Genomic DNA, 24,953 nt, shown 5'->3' with positions numbered 1-24,953 from the left:
CAGAGTACAGTTTTTTCTGCTCTATTAAAAGCAGATTGACAGTTCTTTTCATTTTCCCTCTTACTGGGCCTATGTCCCACAGAGTGTCCCATTCTCTGATTGATGAAGTGAGGACTCTGAAGGAATTTGAACTAGCAGCATATCAAGTAGTGCTAGAGGCTGGTGGAGAGCTTCTGAAGCCCTCAGTGTGCCTGCCAATAGATGCAATAGCTCAACCTGACAGGAGAAGACATGATGTCTGAGTCAAGAGGAATTCTTTACCAATCATCTGTTCTCTAGAAGAAGATCTATTCCTCTATTGGCTTCCTCACCTGTTCAGGGCCAGGGGCCAGGAAGGGGACACATTTTGATACGATCTTACCTTCTTTTCTGGAAGAAAAGATAGATCTAGCAGTAACATGGACCTGTTAGTTCTTTAATTCTGCGTGGAGATGAAATCTGAGAGGAGTGACTGGAGGGAAAATGGAAGAGATGGGAGAAAGGGACTTGAAGATGGAAGTAGGATATGACCTGACAGAAGATACCAACAGAGGGTGAGAGAAGATGAAAAGCTAAGAATGGGAGGGTGACAGAGATAACTGTTGACTCAGCATATGTCATTTTCATATCCTGGTTGTAGGTGAGCCTTGTGAAGATGGACCTCAACTCTGTGTGTGTGTGTGTGTGTGTGTGTGTGTGTGTGTGTGTGTGTGTGTGTGTGTGTGTGTGTGTGTGTGTGTGTGAACTGAGATGATAGTGAGGGGAAAAACATGAAATTAAAAAGGGGGTTGTAGGGAGAGAACTAGGGCACTTGAAAAGGTAAGGGGGAAAGAATTGTTAATGATAGGGAAACCAAAGATTAAAGAAAAGAGAGACAGACCTAGGAGTAAGTGGGGAAAAGGAGTGAATTAAAGGACAGAAAAGAGAAAATTTGGGAGACAATGTAAGATTTTTTTAAAAGACACTCTTTGATAGAAAGTCTTGTGGCAAAATATTACAATGAAATATGTAACAGTTAATTTATTTTTCATGGGCATGATTGAAGAGACAGAAGGAGGTTGAGAGATCCAGTTATGGATTGGAATGAGCCCAGTATTCTATGCACAGAGTGGCAGGATAATCTGCCTTGTTTTTTTTGTCCTCCTTCTTCATTTCTACTAACATCAGTCATGGTTTTTTATGTGTGCATTATTAATAGGAGCCTGGATGTTAGTGGTGCAAACCCACTGTCTTTTATTTTAAACAGAATATATAGTTGTCATTGACAACTATATCAGATATGTTACCTTTTTCCTAAAAGAGCTCTTCTGAAACACCTTCAAAAATATTGCATCAAATATTTAAAAATTCCCCAAGACAAACACCCCTTCCCATTCCCCATCCCCCACTTGTATTTATTTCTACATCAGTTCAGAATCTCCTTCCTGGTCAAATCTATATAATGGGATTTATTGGAAAGGGAGAGGGGAGCTTCAGAGATGCACTACTGCACAGCTCTACACACTTCCCACACATACCTTTACCTGACTGGCTGTGAACCTGTTTGGGAAAAAGACCTTAAGGATACATTTCTTCCCTTCTTCTTGCCACATCCCACACCTCAGGATGTTCTGGTGCATGAGCAGAGACAACCACCACCAAAAGAAGTGAGTTCCCTTTCCTATTTTGATTTACTTTTACCACTGACCTTATAGTTTAGTTAGAAAGATGCCTTACAAAGCTATTTAAAAGCTTCAGAGGGGTAGCCAAGTTAGTGTGTAACAGGAAAAACTTAAACAACAAATAGTCTAGTAGCACTTTAAGGACTATGTAAGAAATGCAAAACTGTTTAAGTGGTAACACAGCAATGGCACGAGGATAAAAAAATTAAAAACACCGTGAGGTGCTTAGATATGAGGTAAAAGAGAGAGATTTAAGAATCCCGATCAGTAGCAGAATGATCTTCATTCTGCACTCATCACACAGTTAAGTCCATGGCAGTTTTGTGTAAGTTCTTCAGAATAGGAACAGTTTCTGGCCAGCTATTTGTACATCACATGGTACAAAGGGCAAAAATATGATTGGAGCCTCTGGTCACTAAGTTAATATCAATAATAGTTATAATAGGTTCTTCTTCCTTAAACAGCAAACAATCACTCTGAAAACACACAGAAAAAACAGAGAACAGCAACATAGCATGTTTAAAAGCAATGAAAAAGTCATAAACTACTCAACAAAGAAGGTATTTTCACCGTACAGTACCAAAAAAAGTAAACTGCTCTTTGTACTGAAATGTTCCGTTAGTGTCCAGACCTAATTTATTACTGGGGCAACTGATTTAGGTGCTATATTCCACAGAAATCCAAAAATAGTTTTTTATTGTTTGTCCCCTTTGAACTAGGTATGTAAAAATGATAGAAAAACATTAATCATGTAACTGATCAAAATATTATCGTTTACATGGTTAAATATTTTAGGGGATGTAGTGGTAGGGAAAGAAGGGTTGCTGCTCCTCAGTGTGGGTTCTACCCCACCCAAGATCCTGCAGCCGGCCACCATCCTGGGATCCTGGCAGCCAGCTTGCCACTGCAGCCAGCCCCACTGTTATGGAGTTCCAGCTGCTGGCCCCACTGCTGCGTGCTTTCTGCTGCCAGTTAGGTCTTGGCAGCTGAGTTTATTGGTTAAACGGTTAAACATTTAAATTCTAACATCCCTACTTTGAACCACAATTGTTATTTTATTGGACTGGAATAGAATTTAATCAGCTGATAAGATTGTATTGCTACTGTCTGGTTATCAGGCTGGAAATAAACTCCTTGCAGTTGCTCAAACACCCTCACAATATCAATCCCTACCTACACTTTTCCTGGTTTCATTTCATAAATTTCCTGCACAGGGCATTAACCCAGTATTGTCTGTCCCTGTGCAGCCATCAACATAAAGCTCTAGCCATCTGACAGAAGTATAAATTAATCAGAATGAATGGAGAAGTGGTATGTTCCTTATGGAAAATTTGGTAAATTCTTATAGTTAAAACAAAATAAAGCAAACTTCTCCATCCAAACCCAATCAGGGCAAAAAGGAAAAAAGATGGAAACACTATCAAAAACCAAGTAAAATGGTCTGTCATGCTTGTACAAGGTTAGAACCGAGCTGAAAAATAAGTAAAACCTACAGCTTCAGCAGTTGTTACCTGAGAAACAATGCATTATAAGCAATTACCTGCCTTTTCCCCTCTTTAGAGGATTATTTTTCTAAAAATAGTTAAATTATCATAATACTTTCATTCTGTGGTTAAATAATAACTTTATCTCCTGGGAACATCTATTTGTAATTATTAGCCTCTCTAGCAGATGCATATTGCTTTTTAGATGCCCCCACCTGTTAGAGTTCAAATATTTGAATTTTAAATACTGGCCTTTTCAACATTTTTTATTGACTGCTCTAGTTGGATTTTTTGGTTTAAACGAGATAAAGAGTATCCATTTGAAACCTGACCTTTACAAACAGTCCACATATCACATTCACACAAGCAATTAAAGGGAGTGACTAAATCATTAAACTTAAATACACTGCTTGATGGGTTTTGCCCAATGAAGATCTGTGAGGCATTTCTAATTGAAAAGTTTTTGCATGCAGCAAACAACCATACACTGTACTCTTCACCTCCAGAAAGAAAAACAGAATATTGCCCATGAGTGGCTACCCAGAAACTAGTATATGCATGGGTAATATAGCTCTTGGTCATGAATTTTTTTTATGGCATGAGTGGAATGATCCAAGCAGAGGTGACTCTTGATATTGTAACATGAAATAGATGGTGGATTGAAAAACATGGGCTACATTTATTTTAGGGTACTTTTCTATAGGATATAGTTGTAAGGCCTGTGCCTCTAACATTGAAAACAACTAGACTTGTATGTAAGCACACTACAAGGGAGTTGTGACTCCAGGGTGATATAAGGCCATCCCTGTGATTATCGGTGTGATTCTAACTTGTGAACGCAACGAGTCAAAGTGCAGCCTTCCAGTTAGCAGCATAAACCTAGTCTTAAGTACATGCCTACATTTAGCTCGTCACAGCCAGTTTTTCCACTGTCCGAGGAGCTAAGATTACAGTATGGTATTGTACTTTCCCCCTTTCTTTCTTCTCCGTGCGCAAAGGGGGAGAAACGTCCATGAAAGGCACTTTAATTATACATTACTCTCAAGAGCTCTGAAAGAGCAGACGTTTAGACGCCTGTTAAAAAGTTTCTTGAAGATTGCTGTATTTTGACTTTGGTACAGTTGGCGATCCGCTAACTCGTCTCTTCTGTCCAGTAAATCCAATCTGCACCCGTGCTTTCTGATTAAAAGCGTGGTCACTCTCACAGCGAAAGCCTAAGGCTGGCACATAGAAATAAGCATCTCCCTAGTCGGATTTGGGCTGGTGCAGAGAGATGTCCCCCCTCCTCCATACAGTATGTCATGCTGCTCTCTAGGAACCAAACTACAGTATTTCCCATCTGGCTTTGGGCGCCATCGGTCATTTATTTAATATGTTCAAAGAAAACATCCCCATGCGGTGTTACGGGGCTCCCTCTCGGGAAGGAATCCGAGCAAGGAGGCCGCAGCAAGGGACTCGTTTTCCAAGGTGGGTCGGGCCCCGCGATGCGAATCCCGGGCGCTGTAGATCCCCAGGCATCCCAGCGCCGCACTTCGATTTCCACCGTCAGCCCCTGCCGCCCTTTGCCCTGGGCCCCGCGGCGCTTGTGCCCGAAGGCAGCGCTGGGAGGGCTTGTTTGTCGTTGCTACGGGTGCGTCTCCAGGGAGAAGAGTTGGAGCTTTGGGGGCAGCTGGTCCCCGTCCACCGGCCGCGGGGGCCCGCCCCGTCGCTCCTCAGCTGCCCCCCCACCCCCCGCTCACCCCGGGCCGAGGCTGCAGAAGGGCGCTGGGCACCTAGGTAATGATTAATGGCCGAGCCCCGCCGGGGGGCGGGGAGGGGATAAAGGGGCTGCGGGGCGGCCGCCAGGCGCTCACTCACACGCGTCCCCTCTCCGCCCCGCCGGCAGCAGCATGACACGTGCGGCGCCGCTGCACCTGCTGCTGCTCTGCCTGCTGCGCGGCCGCCCGCTGCTCGCCGAGCCCGGGCAGGGCGCGGGCACCTGGGCTCGCTTCGCCCGCCTGCCCTACCCGGAGGACGAGCTCTTCCTCTACGACACCTTCCCCGCGGGCTTCCTGTGGGGGGCGGGCAGCGCTGCGTACCAGGCCGAGGGGGGCTGGCGCCAGGGCGGCAAAGGCGCCTCGGTGTGGGACGCCTTCGCGCACCCGGCCGGCGCCCGCCAGCCCCCGCCTAGCCCCGCGGGCGGGGACGTGGCCAGCGACAGCTACAACAACCTGTTCCGCGACACCGAGGGGCTGCGGCGCCTGGGGGTCTCCCACTACCGCTTCTCGCTCTCCTGGGCGCGCCTGCTGCCCAATGGCACCGCGCCCGCCAGCCCCGCCGGCCTGGCGCACTACGGCCGCCTGCTGGCCCGCCTGCGCCAGCTGGGCGTGCAGCCTGTGGTGACCCTCTACCACTGGGACCTGCCGCAGCGCCTGCAGGACGCCTACGGGGGCTGGGCCAGCCCGGCACTGGCCGAGCTGTTCCGGGACTACGCCGAGCTCTGCTTCAGGCACTTCGGCGGCCAGGTCCGCTACTGGCTCACTATCGACAACCCCTACGTGGTGGCCTGGCACGGCTACGCCACCGGCAGGCTGCCCCCGGGCGTCAAGGGAGGCCCGCCACTGGGCTACAGGGCGGCGCACAACTTGCTGCAGGTAAGGGCGGTGGCGGGGCAGGGAAGAATGATTGAACTGGAGAGCTGGAGGGCGGGAGAAGAAAGCGCCTCGTCTCGGTCTCCTTTCCCACCTCGCCTCACCTCTGAGTTGGAGGGGAGAGAAAACTCCTCCCCCAGCGGGCTGGCCAGGAAAGAGCACCTGGGATGGCTGGAGGAGAGGGAAAGGGGCTTTCTCGTTGACACACCCAGGAAGCGGCTGAGGAGCTGGGGTTGACAAAATCAGATTGGTTGGTGCCGATTTCCACTGGCTTGGCCAAAGTTGGCAAATGCCTTTGCAGGAGTTGCCGATCTAAGAAACGTGGAAGGAGGGTTCCCGGGAAGAGAATGGCAAACGATGTAGCCTGCCCTAAGAACGGCTGGGAAAATGTCTGAATCTGTTAAATCGGCATTTATTGAGACAGGGAGGGTGTTTTCTAGAGTAGATGAATGGGACTCAGCGCAGGCAAAGGAGATGAGGCGTTCTCCCAATGTGTAGATTGCTTGCAAATAATATCCATCTTCCAGTCCCTAATGTGTATCATCTTGTGGACTTTTGTGCTATTGGCAGACTTTATGAATTCGTTGCTCTCAGAGAAGTTAAAATACATTTGGCATCCCTGCTAAAATTGTCACTATAGGAAATCTGCAAATTCAAACTGTATCACCTATAATATAAAAGTTTCAGCCTCATTTGCCTGCGTGATGGGATGATATAGTGTCTTCTACACTCAAATAATGTTTTGTTAAAAGACTCTTACAAATATGAAATAAATGAGAAATTTAAGATAAAATATGAATTGGTGCTGTGTAAATACATACAGAAGGGTTGTGGAACCTTTTTTGGGTCAGGGGCTGCTGACCCCCAGGAAGTAGATTTTGTGTGCTCCAGCTTCACGGTGGCCAATTCAGGCTCCCCAGTGCTGGGGGTGGGGGGAGCCGCGAGCTTTGGGGGCTGGATTCAAGCAAGCTGGGGGCTGCAGGTTCCCCACCCCTAAGATACAGTATTACATTGAGCTGGGCAATACACTACATTTTTATTCCTTAACAATATCTAAATACTCAGGGCGTTGTGGCTGCTCTTTGCATTTACAGTCATCCATAACTCCTGAAAATAAATTAAACTAAGCCTCACATTGTTTCGTTCTTTAACATACTATAGACCTTTAAATTTTGTGCTCCAAAAGATTTGTATACTCTGTTCTATTTCTGTAATTGTATTAGTTGACACATTCAGATATGTTAATTTGCAGCATCTCCTTAAAGATTCAGTGGAAACATTTGGTATAATGGTGAATGTTTTCATATTCTTGAGAAAAATATTTTCATGCATTTATGAAGATGATAGAGCTAATTGAAAATTTTCCATTTGTATGTTTTCTTGACAGGACACAACTTTGACAAAATGTTTATTGTACCCTCTCCCCTTTTCTGTGAAAACAGTGAAGAGAAAATCATTCCTAAATAACTCTAGTTTTACTAAAGCTAATCCAGTATTTTAGGAAAAAATGTGAGAACAAGAGTTGGTGGCTGCATTCCGAGGCCACCAAAACCGTTTTTTTTTTTGTTTTTTTTTTGAGAACTTCTGGCCTAGGTCAATGTTATTCCATCGGCCTACTTGTGTCTATGCTGGGGGCTAGGTTGACATGGCTACAGTGCTTAGGTTTGGGGATTTTTCACAACTGAGAGTCCCATAGCTAAATTAAACTAAGTTTTAACTCTAAACCTGGTCTAATTGCTAGCTGGAGTGATACTCAAGTGTAATAGACTACTTTGAGTCATAAAAGATTATTCATGAGGTGCTAACGTTCATAAAGCACCTGCAGGTATGGGCAATAATTTTTGATGAGGGGGCCAGTCTAAGAATTTGGAAAGTGTTGAAAGGCTGCACTTTTCCATATTAATGGGGAAGGTGCAGAGTCTGGGATGGAGGATGGGTGTAGAAGAGAGCGTGCAGTAAGGGATTGGGGTGCAGGAGAGGGCATGGAATCTGGGCGGGGGTTTGGGTGAAGGAAGCAGTTGTGACCTGGGTAGGGGACTAGGGTGCAAGGGTTTGGGTTGTGACCTTGGGCAAGAGGGGGTTGTGACTTGAGGCAGTGGAGTGGTGTACAGGAGGGGGTGCATGGGTTTGCGTTGTGACAAGATTGGGGTGCAGGATCTGGGAGGGAATATGGGGGCAGAGGATTTGGGTTATGTGGGGTAGAGATACAGGAGGTGGGTAGAGGGTTTGGGTTGTGACCTGGGGCAGGGACTGGGGTGCAGGATCTGGGAGGGGATATGGTTGCGGGAGGGGGGGCAGAGGGTTTGGGTAATGTGGGCTGGGGAGCAGAGTGTTGGGGTGCCAGAGTCTACCTGCTGACTCCCAGCCAGCAGCCTTCTTAAGCAGCCTTCCTGCCTGTCCCGCCCCAGCACTGGCTGCAGAGGCCATGTGGTTTTTGAACAGCTAGGATGAGCCTGAGGTTGCGTACTGCCTGGCTGGGACATGCTCACACTGAGTGAGCGTGGCTACCAGCCAGGCAGAATGCAATTACACACTAGAGAGGAGGGGGGTGGGGGCGGGGCTAGGGCGCGATGGAATCCCTGGGGCTAGACTTGCTTGTGCGCCCCATCTGGACCGTGCATGGGACGGGCAGCGCCCCGGGATCTACATGTGCCCAGGCCAGCCCTGCTCCCTGCTGGCTGGTTCCCCCCCGGCCAGCCCCTCTTCCCCCAACCCCCTCCTGGCCAGCCCTGCTTCCTCCCAGCTGTTCTTCACCCCCCCGCCCACCCACCCTATCTCCCCTGGCCAACTCATAGACTCATAGGGTACGTCTACACTACAGCACTAATTCGAACTAACTGAGTTCGAATTAGTTAATTCGAACTAAGCTAATTCGAACTAACACGTCTAGAACTAAAAACTAGTTCGAATTAGCGTTTTGCTAATTCGAACTAGCAAGTCCACATTGAGTGGACCCTGAACAGGGCTTAAGGATGGCCAGAAGCAGTGCCGGCAGGGCATCAGAGGAGGACTTAGAGCGTGGAGATGCTGTCTCAGGCTAGCCGAGGGCTGCGCTTAAAGGGTCCCGACCCCCACCCCGGACAGACAGTTCTAAGGGGTGCCCCGCTTGCAAAGCAGTCCTGGCTTGGATTGCCCGGAGTACCCACACTGGGCACATCACACCACTCGGCCATCAGCCCGGCTGCACTTGCCGCAGGCTGCCATCTGGGGAGAGGGGGCAATCGGGGGGCTGCAGGAGAGCTTCCACCCCCAGAAGCCCGCAGAGCCAGCCCAGTCCTCCCCATCGGGGGCTCGTACCCCATTCCTCCCTCACCTCCTTCCACTTACCCTTCCCTAGCCCCCCTTCTTATTGATGTACAAAATAAAGATAACGTTTCTTCCAACATTGACTCTGTCTTTATTGAACAAAACTGGGGGAGACTGGGAAAAGGAGGTGGGAGAGGGGAAGAGAAAGGCTGGGAGAGGGGAGGGCAACTAACATGATCACGGGTTGGGAACAGGTCCCAGATGAAGAGAGGCTACAGAGACTGGGACTGTTCAGCTTAGAAAAGAGGAGCTGGAGCGGGGACAGGATAGAGGTCTCTAAAAGCAGGGGTTGGGTGGAGAGGGTGCATTCATAAAAGTTCTTCCTGAGTTCCCATAAAGAAGGACTAGAGGACACCAAAGGAAAGGACTGGGTAGCAGGCTTGAAACTCGTAAGAGAAAGTTGTTGTTCTTGACAAAGCAAAGAGTTAACCTGTGGAACTCCTTGCTGCAGGAGGCTGTGAAGGCTACAACTAGAACAGAGTTTAAAGGGAAGTGAGATCAAGTCATGGAGGTTGGCTCCATGGAGTAGTCTTAGCCAGGGGGTAGGAGTGGTGTCCCTGCCCAAAGTTTGTGGAAGACTGGAGAGGGATGGCACGAGACAAATGGCTTGGTCACTGTCTTCGGTCCATCCCCTCCAGGGTCCCTAGGGTTGGCCGCTGTCGGCAGACAGGCTACTGGGCTAGATGGACCTTTGGTCTGACCCAGGATGGCCATTGTAAGCTCAGGGCTCAGGGTCGGGGGTCTCAGTGGACCCCCTTGATTTTCATGCACACCTGCTCCTGGGTAGCCAGGCTGGCAGCTCTCCTGCCCTAGACGGCTACTTTCCTGTGCCTAGTGCGGAGATCGTGGATGAGGTCCACGATGTCCGCACTAGCCCAGGAAGGTGCCCGCCTCTTGCGGTCCCGGGCAAGTTCCCGGGAGCCGCCAGCCTGGTCCCGGTAAGAGGGGGTGGGCTGGGGGACATCGGGTGGGTGGCTTTGTGCCGTGCCAGGTGCAGGGTCTGCTGGCTGGGTGCTGGCAGGCTTGCACCTGGCACGGGCACTGTAGCCAGCCCGTGCCCCTTTAAGGGGTCCGGGGCCGGGAGGGGGGCATAGAGTTTCCCTGGTGTTGGCCAGAGTGGCCACCAGGGAAACCTGGGGAGGGCTAGCCTCCCACTAGTTCGAATTAAGGGGCTACACACCCCTTAATTCGAACTAGTAAGTTCGAACTAGGCTTAATCCTCGTAAAATGAGGTTTTCCTAGTTCGAACTAAGCGCTCCGCTAGTTCGATTCAAATTCGATTCAAATTGAACTAGCGGAGCGCTAGTGTAGTGTAGTGTAGTGTAGTGTCCGTTAGTTCGAACTAACATTGTAGTGTAGACATACCCATAGACTTTAAGGTCAGAAGGGACCATTATGATCATCTAGTCTGACCCCCTACACAGTGCAGGCCACAGAATCTCACCCACCCCTCCTAGAATAATCCTCTCACCTATATCTCAGATATTGAAGCCTTCAAATACTTTGAAGACCCCAAGATGCAGAGAATCCTCTAGCTGTGATCTGTACCCCATGCTACAGAGGAAGGCGAAAAACCTCCAGGGCCTCTGCCAATCTACCCTGGAGAAAAATTCCTTCCCGACCCCAAATATGGTGATCAGCTAAACCCTGAGCATGTGGGCAAGACTCATCAGCCAGACACCCAGACACTCCCCTCGGCCAGCCTCATTCCCCTCCCAGCTGCCCCCCCCATCTGAGATCAAGTGTGTCCGGTATTTTTTTGAAATTATCTGGTAACCCTACTTCCTGCTGCGTCCATGGTCCTGATCAGGTGGCTCCCTGGGCTGGATCTGGCCCAGGGAGGGTATTTTACACAGGCCTGATCTAAGGGCTTATCTACTCTGACAAGTTATTACACTGTAATTTTCTGGCTCGGGAGTGAAAAAACGTTATGTCAGCTCAGCGAGTTAGTGTTGTAAAGTGCCAGTGTAAACAGGCTCCCAGTGCTGTTAGCTGTTCCCCTGGTAGAGGTGGTTTACCTAAGGCACTGGGAGAGCTCCTTCAGAGGTCATGCTGTGATCACACTGCTATTTTAAAGGGGCAGCACTTTAAACTTGGATGTGTAGACAAAGCCTAGCTCTTGTCTTTCTTACTTTTGAACCTTTTACATCATTGCCTGATACATAAGCCTTAAGGTTTTCTGTGGTAGATAATGGGCGATAATGTAAGTTGAACACTTAATGGCGCAATTTCAGCCTATTTTAAGGTCCTGATGCCCTTAAGAACCTGAGTAACTTTACTCAAGTCAAGTGTGTAATTTCATTTCGTGTTAATATTTATACAGTTTACTGAACTAAGTGGGACTGCTCACATGAGTAAGGGCTACAGCCTGGGGGCCCTAGGTGCATGCTTCTTGGAGCAGGAACATTAATTCTTTATTTGCTTCCTTATGGATTTCTCTAATTACACACATAAAGATGCATTAAAATAATGTGATTAAGATTTAGAGAGACAAGATAGATGAAGCATTATTTTTATTGGATCAATTTCTGTGGGTGGAAAGGACAAGATTTCAAGCTTCACTGAGCTCTTCTTCAGGTCTGGAGAAGGTAGAGTGTCCAAACTAAATACAAGATAGAACAGATAGTTAGGCATAAGGGTTTTGTTCATGGAGAACTCTTAAGTTTAAGTGGGTAATTAAGTAGGGTAGCAGCCAGCTAGATGTATTACAAATTGTTTTAATGAGCCATAAAACTAGAGTCTCTGATAAGTCTGTGGCTTTTAATATCCAGCAGTTATTAATTTAAGTTCTCAGGGTCCTCTTTTTAAAAGACCTTCAAAAGCTGTGGATTAAAATAATATGTTATCCTTAAAGGCTATTTTTAGAGAGGATCTCTACCTCATTCAGTGCACAGGGTGACTTTGCTTGGGGATGAATCAGAGTTGTGATGTGAAGGAGGCTTTAGGACCCCATATTCATTTGTTGCAATACATGGAAGATGTGTAGCAGAATTATTCCATTCAGTGTACTAAACGAGACAAACATAGAAAATAAAAGTATGTGATCTTGAAAAACTGTTTCATACTTTAAAAATGAGGAAGCTTATGGCACTTTAAAGACTAAGGCCTAGTCTGCATTATAGCGGAAGGTCGAAATAAGATATGCAACACGAGCTACATTAATTATGTTAATTGTGTAGCGGGAGTCAACATATCTTAAATTGCATTTCCATACCATGCACGCAGTGGGAAACCAATGGCAAACCAGTAGCAAATGCTCCCACCAGCTTCTCTTACTTCTTAAAAAAAGGAGGTTTACCGGTCACTGGCCGAAGCTGCCCTCAACATTCAATTTATGGGTTTGTACTTGACCTGCTAAATTGAACACCCAAAGATCAACCACTGGAGTGTCAATCTTCCTCTCTGTAGACGTGCCCTAACAGATTTATTTGGGCATATGCTTTCATGGGTAGAGATCCAGTTCATCAGATGGTGATCTTTGCCCAGGAAAGCTTATGCCAAAATAAATCAGTTAGTCTTTAAGTTGCCACAGAACTCGTCATTATTTTTGCAGATACAAACTAACATGGTTACTCCTCTGATATAGGGATGTTAAAATTATTCAACTAATTGAATAGTCAATGGAATTGCCATTGACTATTTGATTAGTTGATAAGAGTGCTACCACTTTGAAATGTAGCAAGAGCCACCTGGATTAAAATGCTGCAGGTTGAGTCCCCTACTGACCCTGGACTCCATGTGGCGCTTCCGCTTTGAAATGTACAAGAGCCCCAGCGGGGACTCTTGTACGTTTCAAAATTGGAACTCCTCTGCTGCACCCTTCCCCTCCTCCCACAGAGCTGGAGCTGGGGGAACCGGCTGATAGAGGCAGCAAGGGTGGGGGGAAGCAACTAGTTGATTAGTCGCTTATATCCCTACTCTGATACTTATACCATAAAGTATAAGCATAAGGGGACTGAATTAAAGTTGCACAGGCATTTCAAAGCTCTTCAGTGCTTTATTTTGCAACCTTAATAATGTTGTTGTAACACAGTTTTTTTTAATAATTCTTGATTTTTTGATAAAGCAAACTGAAACCCTTCATAGAATCATAGGACTGGAAGGAAAATGCAGGACAATGTAGCACTTTAAAGACTAACAAGATGGTTTATTAGATGATGAGCTTTCGTGGGCCAGACCCACTTCCTCAGATCAAATAGTGGAAGAAAGTAGTCACAACCATATATACCAAAGGATACAATTAAAAAAATGAACAAATATGAAAAGGACAAATCACATTGCAGAACAGAAGGGGGATGCGGGGGGGGGGGGGGAGGGGGAGGAAGGAAGGTAAGTGTCTGTGAATTGATGATATTAAAGGTAGGGAGAGTGGGATGTTTGTGAGTTAATGGTATTACAGGTGATAATTGGGGAAACTGTCTTGGTAATGGGTGAGATAGTTCAAATTCTTGTTAAGTCCTTGTTGGCAAGTGTCGAATTTTAACATGAATGACAGTTCAGAGGATTCCCTTTCAAGTGCAGATGTAAAAGGTCTTTGTAGCAGAATGCAGGTGGCTAAGTCATTTAGAGAGTGTCCTTTCTGGTTAAAGTGGCAAGAAACTGTTTTCTCTTTGTGATCTTGTCTGATATCTGTTTTGTGGGCATTAATCCTTTGGCGAAGTGTCTGAGATGTTTGTCCAATGTACATAGCAGACGGACACTTTCGGCACATGATAGCATAGATTATATAGCATAGGACTGGAAGGGACCTCGAGAGGTCATCGAGTCCAGCCCCCCGCCCTCAAGGCAGGACCAAGCTCCGTCTACACCATCCCTGACAGATGTCTATCTAACCTGTTCTTAAATATCTCCAGAGAGGGAGATTCCACCACCTCCCTTGGCAATTTATTCCAATATTTGACCACCCTGACAGTTAGGAATTTTTTCCTAATGTCCAATCTAAACCTCCCCTGCTGCACTTTAAGCCCATTACTCCTTGTCCTGTCCTCAGAAACCAAGAGGAACAAATTTTCTCCTTCCTCCTTGTGACACCCTTTTAGATATTTGAAAACCGCTATCATGTCCCCCCTTAATCTTCTTTTTTCCAAACTAAACAAGCCCAGTTCATGAAGCCTGGCTTCATAGGTCATGTTCTCTAGACCTTTAATCATTCTTGTCGCTCTTCTCTGTACCCTTTCCAATTTCTCCACATCTTTCTTGAAATGTGGCGCCCAGAACTGGACACAGTACTCCAGCTGAGGCCTAACTAGTGCAGAGTAGAGCGGCAGAATGACTTCACGAGTTTTGCTTACAACACACCTGTTGATACAACCTAGAATCATATTTGCTTTTTTTGCAACAGCATCACACTGTTGACTCATATTCAACTTGTGGTCCACTATGACCCCTAGATCCCTTTCCGCTATGCTCCTTCCTAGACAGTCGCTTCCCATCTTGTATGTATGGAACTGATTGTTCCTTCCTAAGTGGAGCACTTTGCATTTCTCTTTATTAAACCTCATCCTGTTTACCTCTGACCATTTCTCTAACTTGCTAAGGTCATTTTGAATTATGTCCCTATCCTCCAAAGAAGTTGCAACCCCACCCAGTTTGGTATCATCTGCAAACTTAATAAGCGTACTCTCTATCCCAATATCTACATCATTGATGAAGATATTGAACAGTACGGGTCCCAAAACAGACCCTTGAGGAACTCCACTTGTTAACCCTTTCCAGCAGGATTTAGCACCGTTAACAACAACTCTCTGACTATGGTTATCCAGCCAATTATGCACCCACCTTATCATGGCCTTATCTAAGTTATATTTGCCTAGTTTATCAATAAGAATATCATGCGAGACCGTATCAAATGCCTTACTAAAGTCTAGGTATATGACATCCACCGCTTCTCCCTTATCCACAAGGCTCGTTATCCTACAAAGAAAGCTATCAGATTAGTTTGGCATGACTTGTTCTTCACAAACCCATGCTGGCTATTCCCTATCACTTTATTACCTTCCAAGTGTTTGCATATGATTTCCTTAATTACCTGCTCCATTATCTTCCCTGGGACAGACGTTAAACTGACCGGTCTGTAGTTTCCTGGGTTGTTCTTATTCCCCTTTTTATAGATGGGCACAATATTTGCCCTTTTCCAGTCTTCTGGAATCTCCCCTGTCTTCCATGATTTTTCAAAGATCATAGCTAAAGGCTCAGATACCTCCTCTATCAGCTCCTTGAGTATCCTGGGATGCATTTCATCGGGACCTGGTGACTTGCTGACATCTAACTTTCCTAAGTGATTTTTAACTTGTTCTTTGTGTATCCTATCTTCTAAACTTACCCTCTCTCTGCTTGTATTCACTACGTTAGGCACACCTCCAGACTTCTCAGTGAAGACCGAAACAAAGAAGTCATTGAGCATCTCCACCATTTCCAAGTTTCCTGTTACTGCTTCTCCCTCCTCACTAAGCAGTGGGCCTACCCTGTCCTTGGTCTTCCTCTGGCTTTTAATGTATTTAATCCTCTCCCCAGTCCATCACAGAGCTTCACATTGTCACCCACCTGGATCATTAGTGGAGAATTGTTAGATCCACCACACAGATACTCCGTTAGCTCAAGTGGCAGTTAACTGGTAACATTGATAGGTGGTTATCCTCTATGTAGACCCATCATTAGGTGAGGATGAGACTTGCACTTTTTCAGTAATTTTCATGGTTATTTGCTGACAGCAGAGCCTGGTGAGATTCAAAAATCCTGGGTTTCGTTCCAGGCTTCAGAAGGGAGTGAGCATTAGTGGCTAGTATTTAATTTGTAACGAAAGAGGCACTGGGACTTAGTCAGGTTTTTTTTTCAGTTTAATAACTGATTAAGAAACCCCACAGGTGCTGAGACTATGGACTGCCAACCCAAGAGGTTCCAGGGCATAAATTAAGCACTACTAGTGGCACAGATTGTTTTGTTTAATTCTGTTGAAACTTGACCCCTTTTGCCTATCCAGTTCAAATCTATTCCTGTACCAGTCTTGTCTCTTTCCTCAATCCAGCTCCTTATCTGGTATAAGGTTCCATATTTTGATATGTAGGAGTTGTGGAATGAAATGTTGCAAATGGAGAATTTTTTAAGTACATCATGAATACAGGACTTGCAAGCATGAGTGTGTTGATTACACTGAGGTGCCTAAAGATGTGCCTAATGTTGAATATTCGCCTGAATTCTTAAATTGTAGTATCCCCTGGCCAACCTACTACTACTACTTGTGCTCTCTTTTAAATGCACCGTAGTTCTCATGATTTAAAGCCCAATACTGCAAAATGTTCTGAGATTCCTGTAACGTACTAAGACAACTTTATTTCCTGTAGAAGTCATCTTTGTAGGATCTGTCCAATAGTACCACAAGTTGAACATGTTAAAGCGCTTGCTAGTGAAACTGCATGCCCAATTCCTGCATGCACACAGGTGCCAATTTTGGAGAGAAATGTAAACACGCATGACCCAAGGACTTCCTAGTTCCAACTATATATGGATTTCCTGAATCAGAAAGGTTGGCATGTGAGGTCTCTACTGAGAATCTTATTATTGTGAAATGTATGTTTGGGTAATATTTTGGAATTTTGTTGCTATTCTAAAAAAATATGTTCTTAAGGTCTGGGAGTTATGTCACTTCCCTTTGACCTATATTAGACATGTTCCTTTTAGGCAGGTGGTAACAGATACATATTTCTCTGGTCATTATTATTATGCATTGTATATCTCACAATGGAGGCTTATTTGAAGTGTACACTAAGCTAAAAGTCCGTGAAAACACTGCAAAACCTACACTGAAAAACAAAATTGGAGGGAAGTATCCCATTTGACCATGATCAAAGGATTAGTTTGGTGTGTCAGGGAATGCAAAGAAACATACAGGAACCTTCACTGAAAAGACAAACTAATAGTGACAAGTATCAGAGGGGTAGCCGTGTTAGTCTGAATCTGCAAAAGCGACGAGGAGTCCTGTGGCACCTTATATACTAACTGAAGTGTAGGAGCATAAGCTTTCGTGGGCAAAGACCCACTTCGTCAGATGCATGTAGTGGAAATTTCCAGAAGCTGGAATAAATATGCAGGCCAGGATCAGGCTGGAGATGACCAGGTGGATCCAATCAAGGAGGATGAGGCCCACTTCTAGCAGCTGATCTGGAGGTGTGAATTCCAAGAGAATAGAAGCTGCTTTTGTAGTTAGCAAGCCATTCACAGTCTTTGTTTAATCCAGAGTTGATTGTGTCAAACTTAAAGATGAACTGTAGCTCAGCAGTTTCTCTTTGAAGTCTGGTCCTGAAGTTTTTTTGCTGCAGGATGGCTACTTTTAGATCTGCAATTGTGTGTCCAGGAAGATTGAAGTGTTCCCCTACAGGTTTTTGTATGTTGCCATTCCTAATATCAGATTTGTGTCCATTGATTCTTTTACGTAGGGACTAATAGTGAGTTTGTCATAAGAAAGGCAGGTCACAGCCAGGCTGTCTGTCTGCAAAACAATGAAAAGACTTCTAGTGAACATTACTCTACATTGTCTACAAGATATGAAAGTATCTTGTTCATATAAGTCTAGGTTCTAGAATGTATGTTCTGATTTTATTTTATATGTAACCATTTGTTCTGTTATGTCTGCTTCTTATTACTTCAGTCTCTGTGCTTTGTTAAATAAATTTATACTTGATTTCACTAATAACAAATTTAAATGCTGTGAGTTGGGATGAGCAGAGCAGTGATCCTGAGATGAATCTGGTAAGCAGGGGTGCACTCATCCTTTGGGAACAATGGATCTGGGAATTCTGTGAGTGTCCAATGGATCAGGGCTGGACCTCGAGGAGGATGCTTAAGAGGCTTGACGGTTGGAGTGTTCCTATTGCTAACCTACAGAGAGACAATGAGGCTTGCCTAGCCCTACAATGGCATAGTTGTTTTGCGCTGGTAGTTAGAGTAGGGGAACAGACCAGCAGAAGTCACAGGTAAGGCTTCCTCATGCTAAGGGTAGGTATTAGCAAGGTGCCTTACAATCTCAGGTACCACTGGCAAACATCACAGCATGTTTGGGAAATGTTCATTCATGAGTTATAAAACATTGCAGCATCTTCATTTCAAATTCGGAATTGATAAAATAAGGTACATTTTATATAATGAAATAAGAAAGTTACTTCAAGTTCTAGCAATTTACTTAGTCTACTTATACTTAGTACCAGCTCTGTCTTTGACTGACATAATTAAACGGACTTAATTTTCTAGTGTAAACTAGGCCTAAGAAGCTATTGTTTTGTTTCTGATTCCTCCTACATTTGGAGAAGCAAGACCTTGTACATTCCTTGTAAATAAACCAGATAGCATTAAAGAAAATATAGGACTCCATAGTCTGTCTATACTTCCATTTGGAACATTCCCAAGTGCCCAAAGTTTGACTAGTGCTTGGGTAGAAAAGTGGCAGTGCTATCCTTCAGATAAGGAAGAGAAAAGTCAGTGTCCTCTTACTGAGTCACTGGAGTATTAGTGGCAGGTCCCTTTTGTCCTCAGTCAGAGAAATAGTGTATTTCTGCAAATGTATTGTATTTTTTCTTGTTCTTTATCCAAGTGAATTGTTTATGTTTTGAACTTATGCCAATTTGCACATTGTAAACAGTGTTTTCAGAAAGCACTGAATGTGAAAGCAATAGGGCTACTTGTGAAAGATGCTATTCAAGATGGGTAAGAGTTATAAGATTAGGCTTTAAATCGGGTGGGCAAAAGCCTCTCAGTGGGCCACATCCGGCCCACCTAGGGCTTTGATCCACCCTGCAAGATAGTTCCAGGCCTTGCCCCCTAGTGCGTTGCCTTGGAGCCGGAGATATGCAAAGCCTTTTAACTGCTTCTATTTATAGGGCTCACATGTTCCCCATGCCTTGCTTAGCAGCCCCATGAAAGGTGCAAGCCCTTTTAATAGAAGCAGTTGAAAGGGCTCGCAGCTCCCGGTCCCACTGGCATGTTGCCTGGGAGCTGCCTGGGAGGAGTGAGCCCTTTCAACTGCTTCTGTTCAAAGGGCTTGTGCCTGCCAGGCAGCTGCCACACTACAGGTTAGCAGTGGGGGCCAGGAGCTGCGAGCTGTGTTATGTGAATTCTAAGCCTTCCCCCTCCCCCAGACAACTCTGGGTGGAGGCTAGTCCCCAGCACCCTCCCATCTGCTCCAGGTCCCTTCCATTGGCCAAAAGTCAGTGGGGAGAGACCCCAGGCCAAGCAAAGCTCCCGGTAGCTCTCAACTCCGCCCCTTCTGCGTTGGCCTGCTGCCACTTCCAAAACTTGTGAAGTGGCTCCCCCTTCAAAAATGATTGCCCACTTCTGCTTTAAATGGATGCCCTTCAACTGTAGGCATATTGTGTCTTGATCAGAACTTTAAGAAATAAAAGGAAATGCTATTCAAACTTCGTATGTAAGTTGTCTGTTTCTTTCCTATGGAAGCAGTGCCAATGTTTTTATTTAAGATCAAAGTTCTAGTTTGACATTGGTACACATTGGCTAGGACATTGGTACATATCAGGCTATTTTCTGCTCATTGCCAAGAAGATAATGAACTATTTAGTTAACTGCAGTTTAATAAAGAAAAAGGGCATTTGAGTAGGTACCAAAAGAATCCTTCCTAAAACTTTACTAGGCACCAAAGGACTGAAAGTCAAAAGGTATTTGCTTTCATGCTGACACCCTTTTCTATGTTGATCCAATAAAAGAGGATGACGTGGAAGGGACCTCTTGGTACTTGCACTTCAATCAAGCAGCTCAGAATCTTTGCTTCTTTATCATTGTACTTTTGAGGGCCTGATTCAAAACCCACTGGAGTCAATGGAAAGACTCCCACTTATTTCAGTGGGCTTTGATCAAGATCCATAGCTCTTATTCACAGGAATAGTTCTATTAGAAACAGTAGAGCTGTGGAACCGCTTATGATGATTAAGGGCTGCAGGAGTGGCTGCTTTCTTGACTTGATTACTTCTACTGAGTGCTCCTCAGATACCTCATAAGGCATTCAGTTTTGTTTGCCATTCTTCCTTTTACAAAATTTCCTTAGTATTGTAGGCAAAGAGTAGAAATAATCCCTAGCCATACTTAAATGTTTTGTTTGGACATTTAGAATAAAAAGCAATCTCAGTTTTTAAAGGGTGAAATTTATAGCTTCATTTGAGAGAGCATTCTTTTGTAATTCCAGCTTTTACTTTTTGACTGAAGATGGCAAAGCTGAGTGAGCTATGATGGAGAGAAGAGCAACCTTTATTCAGCAAGTTTTAGCAGAGAGCTCAATGGAAACTCTGGGTTAAAAGACAGTTGTGTCCTTATTCCCTGCTCATGATTTGAACCTTTAGGGGCCTGATTCAGATCCCGTTTGCTGTGGTGGAAATGAAATCAGAATTAGGCTCAGAGACACTGTTGAGTTCATAGGAGATACTCGAGAACTTGTACTGGTGTACCTTGCAGAATCTGGCTCTTTGTGTTCCTTGACACTAACTCCTTCATTCAAGTTATGAAGTTTTGACTGAGTTATAAAAGCTTCCTTCCACAAATCTCTCTACAATGAGAAACAAAAGGTGATTTTTTTCCCCGTCTTCAAATATTGCTTTACGCTTACCTGAAATATAGCCAAAATAATACATTTGTGCAGAAAACTAATGTTGAGAGTATTTTGTTTCTTGCTGGGATAGGGTGGGCTGGTGAGAAGTAGGGTACAAACAGTGGGAATTGGATTCAGTAGCAAAATTCAAAGGTGATGTACATTACTCATTGATTTAATTTGGTAAGAAAACTGGATATGGGAACCAGCTTTATGGGCATGCTTGAGGCACCTCTCACTGCTTCAGCAGGGCAAGACTGTAGTACGAATGGCTTAACTCACCTATTAAACTCAGATTGATGGCTGCTTTGTATTGTCTAAGCAGTTCAAAGAAGCCAGACAATGAATCTCACCTGTAACTGGTAACATAGTATATAACTTACACTGATTCAGCATTCAGTGGGGTGGACAAAATAATTGTAAATTAAATACTGTGGGTCAGACTCTGGAACAGATTTTCTTCCTCTTGACCCTGCCCCTGTGGCAGGCAGGGAGCCGCTGCTGGTTAACTGGAACTGGTAGTAATCACCTGCTTAGGATGATGGTTACCGATTAACCGGTTAACTTTCAGCGTTAAGGTAACCTGACATTTAACTGGTTAACTGATTAGCCAGCATTTGCATCCTTAGTTCCTAGGCACAGTGGCCACTACAGATCACACACCTTTTACCCACTTGTAGCAAGATAAAAAATGTGAACTCACCAGAAGTGTCCTCCCCTGGATCAGTGCCCGACTGTGAGACATCCTGGGAGGAGGGGATTTTCTCTAAAGATGCATTTACACTGCACCTGTAGTTCAAAATAAGCTATGCAAATTGTGTTGCTTATTTCTTGATTTGGTGTGTCTACACATTGCCAAATTTTGAAACAATCTACTATTCCAAAACATCCCTTACTCCTTGTGGAATGAGGTTTACAGGGACATTGGAATAGTGAGCACGTTATATTTTGAAATAATGGGCTTGCTGTTAATATGTGGGATAGCTATTTCGGGATACCTCTGGTATCCTGAAAGAATGCTAAAGTGTAGACGTAGTCTTCGGTTATAAAAAGATTAAAATATGTTGGCTCTCTGACATGCAAAACCAATGATTCTTCATTTCTATGTGTATTATAGCTAGGCAGAGAATAACCATTCTGTTTCATGGAGGATTTTAAAATCTGTTTTTGTTTTCATTCAGACTAAACCAAACAATTAGAAATTCCTGTGCAACAAAGAAAATCAAAATCATTTTGAAAAACCAAAAATTTTGTTTTGATAATTTCAAAACAGGCAGGCAAACCTAGAAGTCTGGGAGCTCTGGACTGAACCAGGAGGCTGTAGGTTGGGATCCTGGAAAATTCATATCTGCAGCATGCTGCCTGGCTGCAGCTCCTACAGCTTCCCACCTCCCATGCCAGCTGGGTCTCCCTGCTGCCTGATTACCAGGGAATTAGCTGGCTTGCTAGCTGAGGAATCTTGGGTCTCTGGCTCTGTGGCAGGAAAGCAGATAGAGTTCTGGCAGGAAACCAGACAGGGTTCTGATGGTAATAGAGATGTAGCCGTGTTAGTCTGGTCTTGCCGAAACAAAAGACAGGACTATGCATCATTTTAAAGACTAACAAGATGGTTTATTAGGTGATGAGCTTTCGTGGGCCAGACCCACTTCCTCAGATCAAATTGTGGAAGAAAATTGGCATGACCATGTATACCAAAGGGATACAATCCAAAAAAGTGAACACATATAAAATAGACAAATCAGATTTTAGAACAGAGGGGAGGGATGGGGGGGGGGGGAGGTTAATGTCTATGTCTATCTCATAGGCATTAACCCCCCCCATTCCCCCTCTGTTCTAAAATCCGATTTGTCTATTTTATGTGCTCAATTTTTTATTGTATCCCTTGGGTATATATGGTCATGCCAATTTTCTTTCACAATTTGATCTGAGGAAGTGGGTCTGGCCCACGAAAGCTCATCACCTAATAAACCATCTTGTTAGTCTTTAAAGTGTTGCATAGTCCTGTTTTAGGGTTCTGATGGATATTTTGTAGAAATTGACAGGTTTCTGTAGTGTTTATTTTGGTTTCAATGAGTAATATTTTTTTCTCGTAGAACAGTGTTGTGCCGGAATAATTTCCACCTGGCTCCAGTGAAATTAATTTTGGGACTTCCTGCAGTCCCTGAAATTGAGATAATCATTCCTCCAATTTTAAAACTAATAGCCATTGTTCTTGTATTTAGGTTTTTCTCCAATTTACCACGGCAGCACAGCACAAAAGGAGAGTTTAAAATCAGGCAGGGAAGATTATTTTGTGGAAATGCCTTGCTATTTTGTAAGTCCAAAAGTCAGCCTAGAAATCTATTTACAGCTTAATGTCCTTAGCAAAGGTTAGGAAACTTTGGCACTGCTAGAATCATTACATAGCCATCCTAAAATAGAATGTTTGCTTTTACCATTGGCTAGATAAGTATATTAATTTGCTTCTAAAGAAAACAGTAAAAAGTAATCTGTTTTTGTAGCTAGTCAATGGTACTATCAGATAAAAGTCCCCAGTAATTGTCAGAGCTATTTTTTAATCAGCTCTGTTTTGCAGCTATTGCTTTGTGTATTTAGCAGCTCCATTAGATCAGTTGTCTACAGCTAAGGGCAAAGTTTTTCTAATTTGTTTATTTAACTTTTAGCATTTTAAAAAATTATATACAGGCAGTCCCCGAGTTACGCGGATCCGACTTATGTCGGATCCACAGTTACGAACGGGGCCCTCTCCCTGGTCTCCAGCAGACCAGGGAGAGGAAGCAAAGTGGCGGAGCACGCGGGCAGCGGACAGCCCAGACGCGTCTGGGCTGTCCGCTGCCCGCGTGCTCCGCCGCTTTGCTCCCCGTCCCCCTGGTCTGCAGACCAGGGAGACAGGGAGCAAAGCAGAGCAAAGCCGCGGAGCCCGAGGGCAGCAGGACAGCCACGGTGCGTCTGGGCTGTCCCGCTGCCCCCGTGCTCCACGGCTTTGCTCCGGACGCCTGTGGTACAGCAGCTGGGGCGCTGCCGGTTGGTCCCGTAGCGCCGCTCTGGGTGCTACTGGACCAACCCGGCAGCACCCGAGCTGCTCTGCCCCAGGCGTCCTGATTCAGCCACTGCTGGTCAGTTTCAGCAGCGGCTGAATCAGGACGCCTGGGGCAGAGCAGCTTGGGTGCTGCTGGGTTGGTCCAGTAGCGCCGAGGAGCGGCGGCGCTACTGGACCAACCCAGCAGCATCCCAGCTGCTCTGCCCCAGGCGTCCCCAAGTCAGCCGCTGCTGAAACTGACCAGTGGCTGACTACAGGAAGCCCCTGCCCCGGGCTTCCTGGAATCAGCCGCTGATCAGTTTCAGCAGCAGCTGACTTGGGGATGTCTGGGGTTCTTAAGTTGAATCTGTATGTAAGTCAGATCTGGCGTCCAGATTCAGCCGTTGTTGAAACTGATCAGTTTCAGCAGCGGCTGAATCTGGACGCCAGTTCCGACTTACATACAGATTCAACTTAAGAACAAACCTACAGTCCCTATCTTGTACGTAACCCGGGGACTGCCTGTAATTTTAAAAGCAAGTTCAGTAACTGTTGAAACCAGTCACTAATTCATTATTCTGATAGTGTTGCCCTAACCCACAAGTATTTGCAAACGTCAGTCCCAGGCCAATTATTGGTTTTCTTATGAGAAAGTTGGTTTGAAATCACTGTGTAATCAGTTCAGGGGGAATTAATTCATTTTATGGACTATAACTAATTATGTCCTCTTACTAATTTCAATCCCAATTTAATTTACTTTACAAAAAGGTCAATGCTAGACACCCATTAACTTAAATGGATGTTGGATTAGACCCTTTCATTATTGTAATGTACTTTGCTTTATTGTTGGCAACATATTTTTTTTATATTTTCTTGGACTGTAAACATGGCGACAGGCTGCCCTCAGTAAGATGGTTCCCTACCCCTTCAATCTTTGTAGGAGACAATGAGGCTGCCCTGAACTAAAACAGCCAGCATCTCCCATTATTTCCTAAATGGTGGCCACTTGGTGACAGGGTGAATTGATTGAAATCATGATTTAAATCACAGAGAAAATCATTGATTTAAATTAAATTTCCCAGTGTTACAGTAAAACCTGCGCTATCCGGCACTTAACTATCCAGAGAACTTTAGAAACTGGCAAATTTCCTAGGGCAGTGTTTCCCAAATGGTGCTCCCCCACCCCCTGCAGAGCCCATAGGCAGAGTGCATTGGAGCATTGCCGGTGGGGGTGGGCTTTTGGCGGCGCGTGGCTCTGGCCGCTCCACCACCCACTGTGGCTGCTCCACC

At 45.1% G+C, this 24,953-nt stretch overlaps 1 protein-coding gene across 1 annotated transcript in view; it reads left to right on the top strand.

Annotated features, from left to right (window-relative positions):
• Positions 1-3,639: 3,639 nt before the first annotated feature.
• KL (klotho) overlaps positions 3,640-24,953 on the top strand; it is a 54,801-nt gene continuing 33,487 nt past the window's right edge. Inside the window, exon 1 of the mRNA XM_075919193.1 lies at positions 3,640-5,757. Within this exon, the coding sequence (XP_075775308.1) occupies positions 5,014-5,757 (744 nt within the window). The 5' untranslated portion in view covers positions 3,640-5,013. The remainder of the gene's footprint in view (positions 5,758-24,953) is intronic.

The sequence above is a fragment of the Pelodiscus sinensis genome, chromosome 1, assembly GCF_049634645.1.
Source record: "Pelodiscus sinensis isolate JC-2024 chromosome 1, ASM4963464v1, whole genome shotgun sequence".
NCBI classification, from domain to species: domain Eukaryota; kingdom Metazoa; phylum Chordata; order Testudines; family Trionychidae; genus Pelodiscus; species Pelodiscus sinensis.
This window is presented reverse-complemented; position numbering and strand designations above follow the sequence as displayed.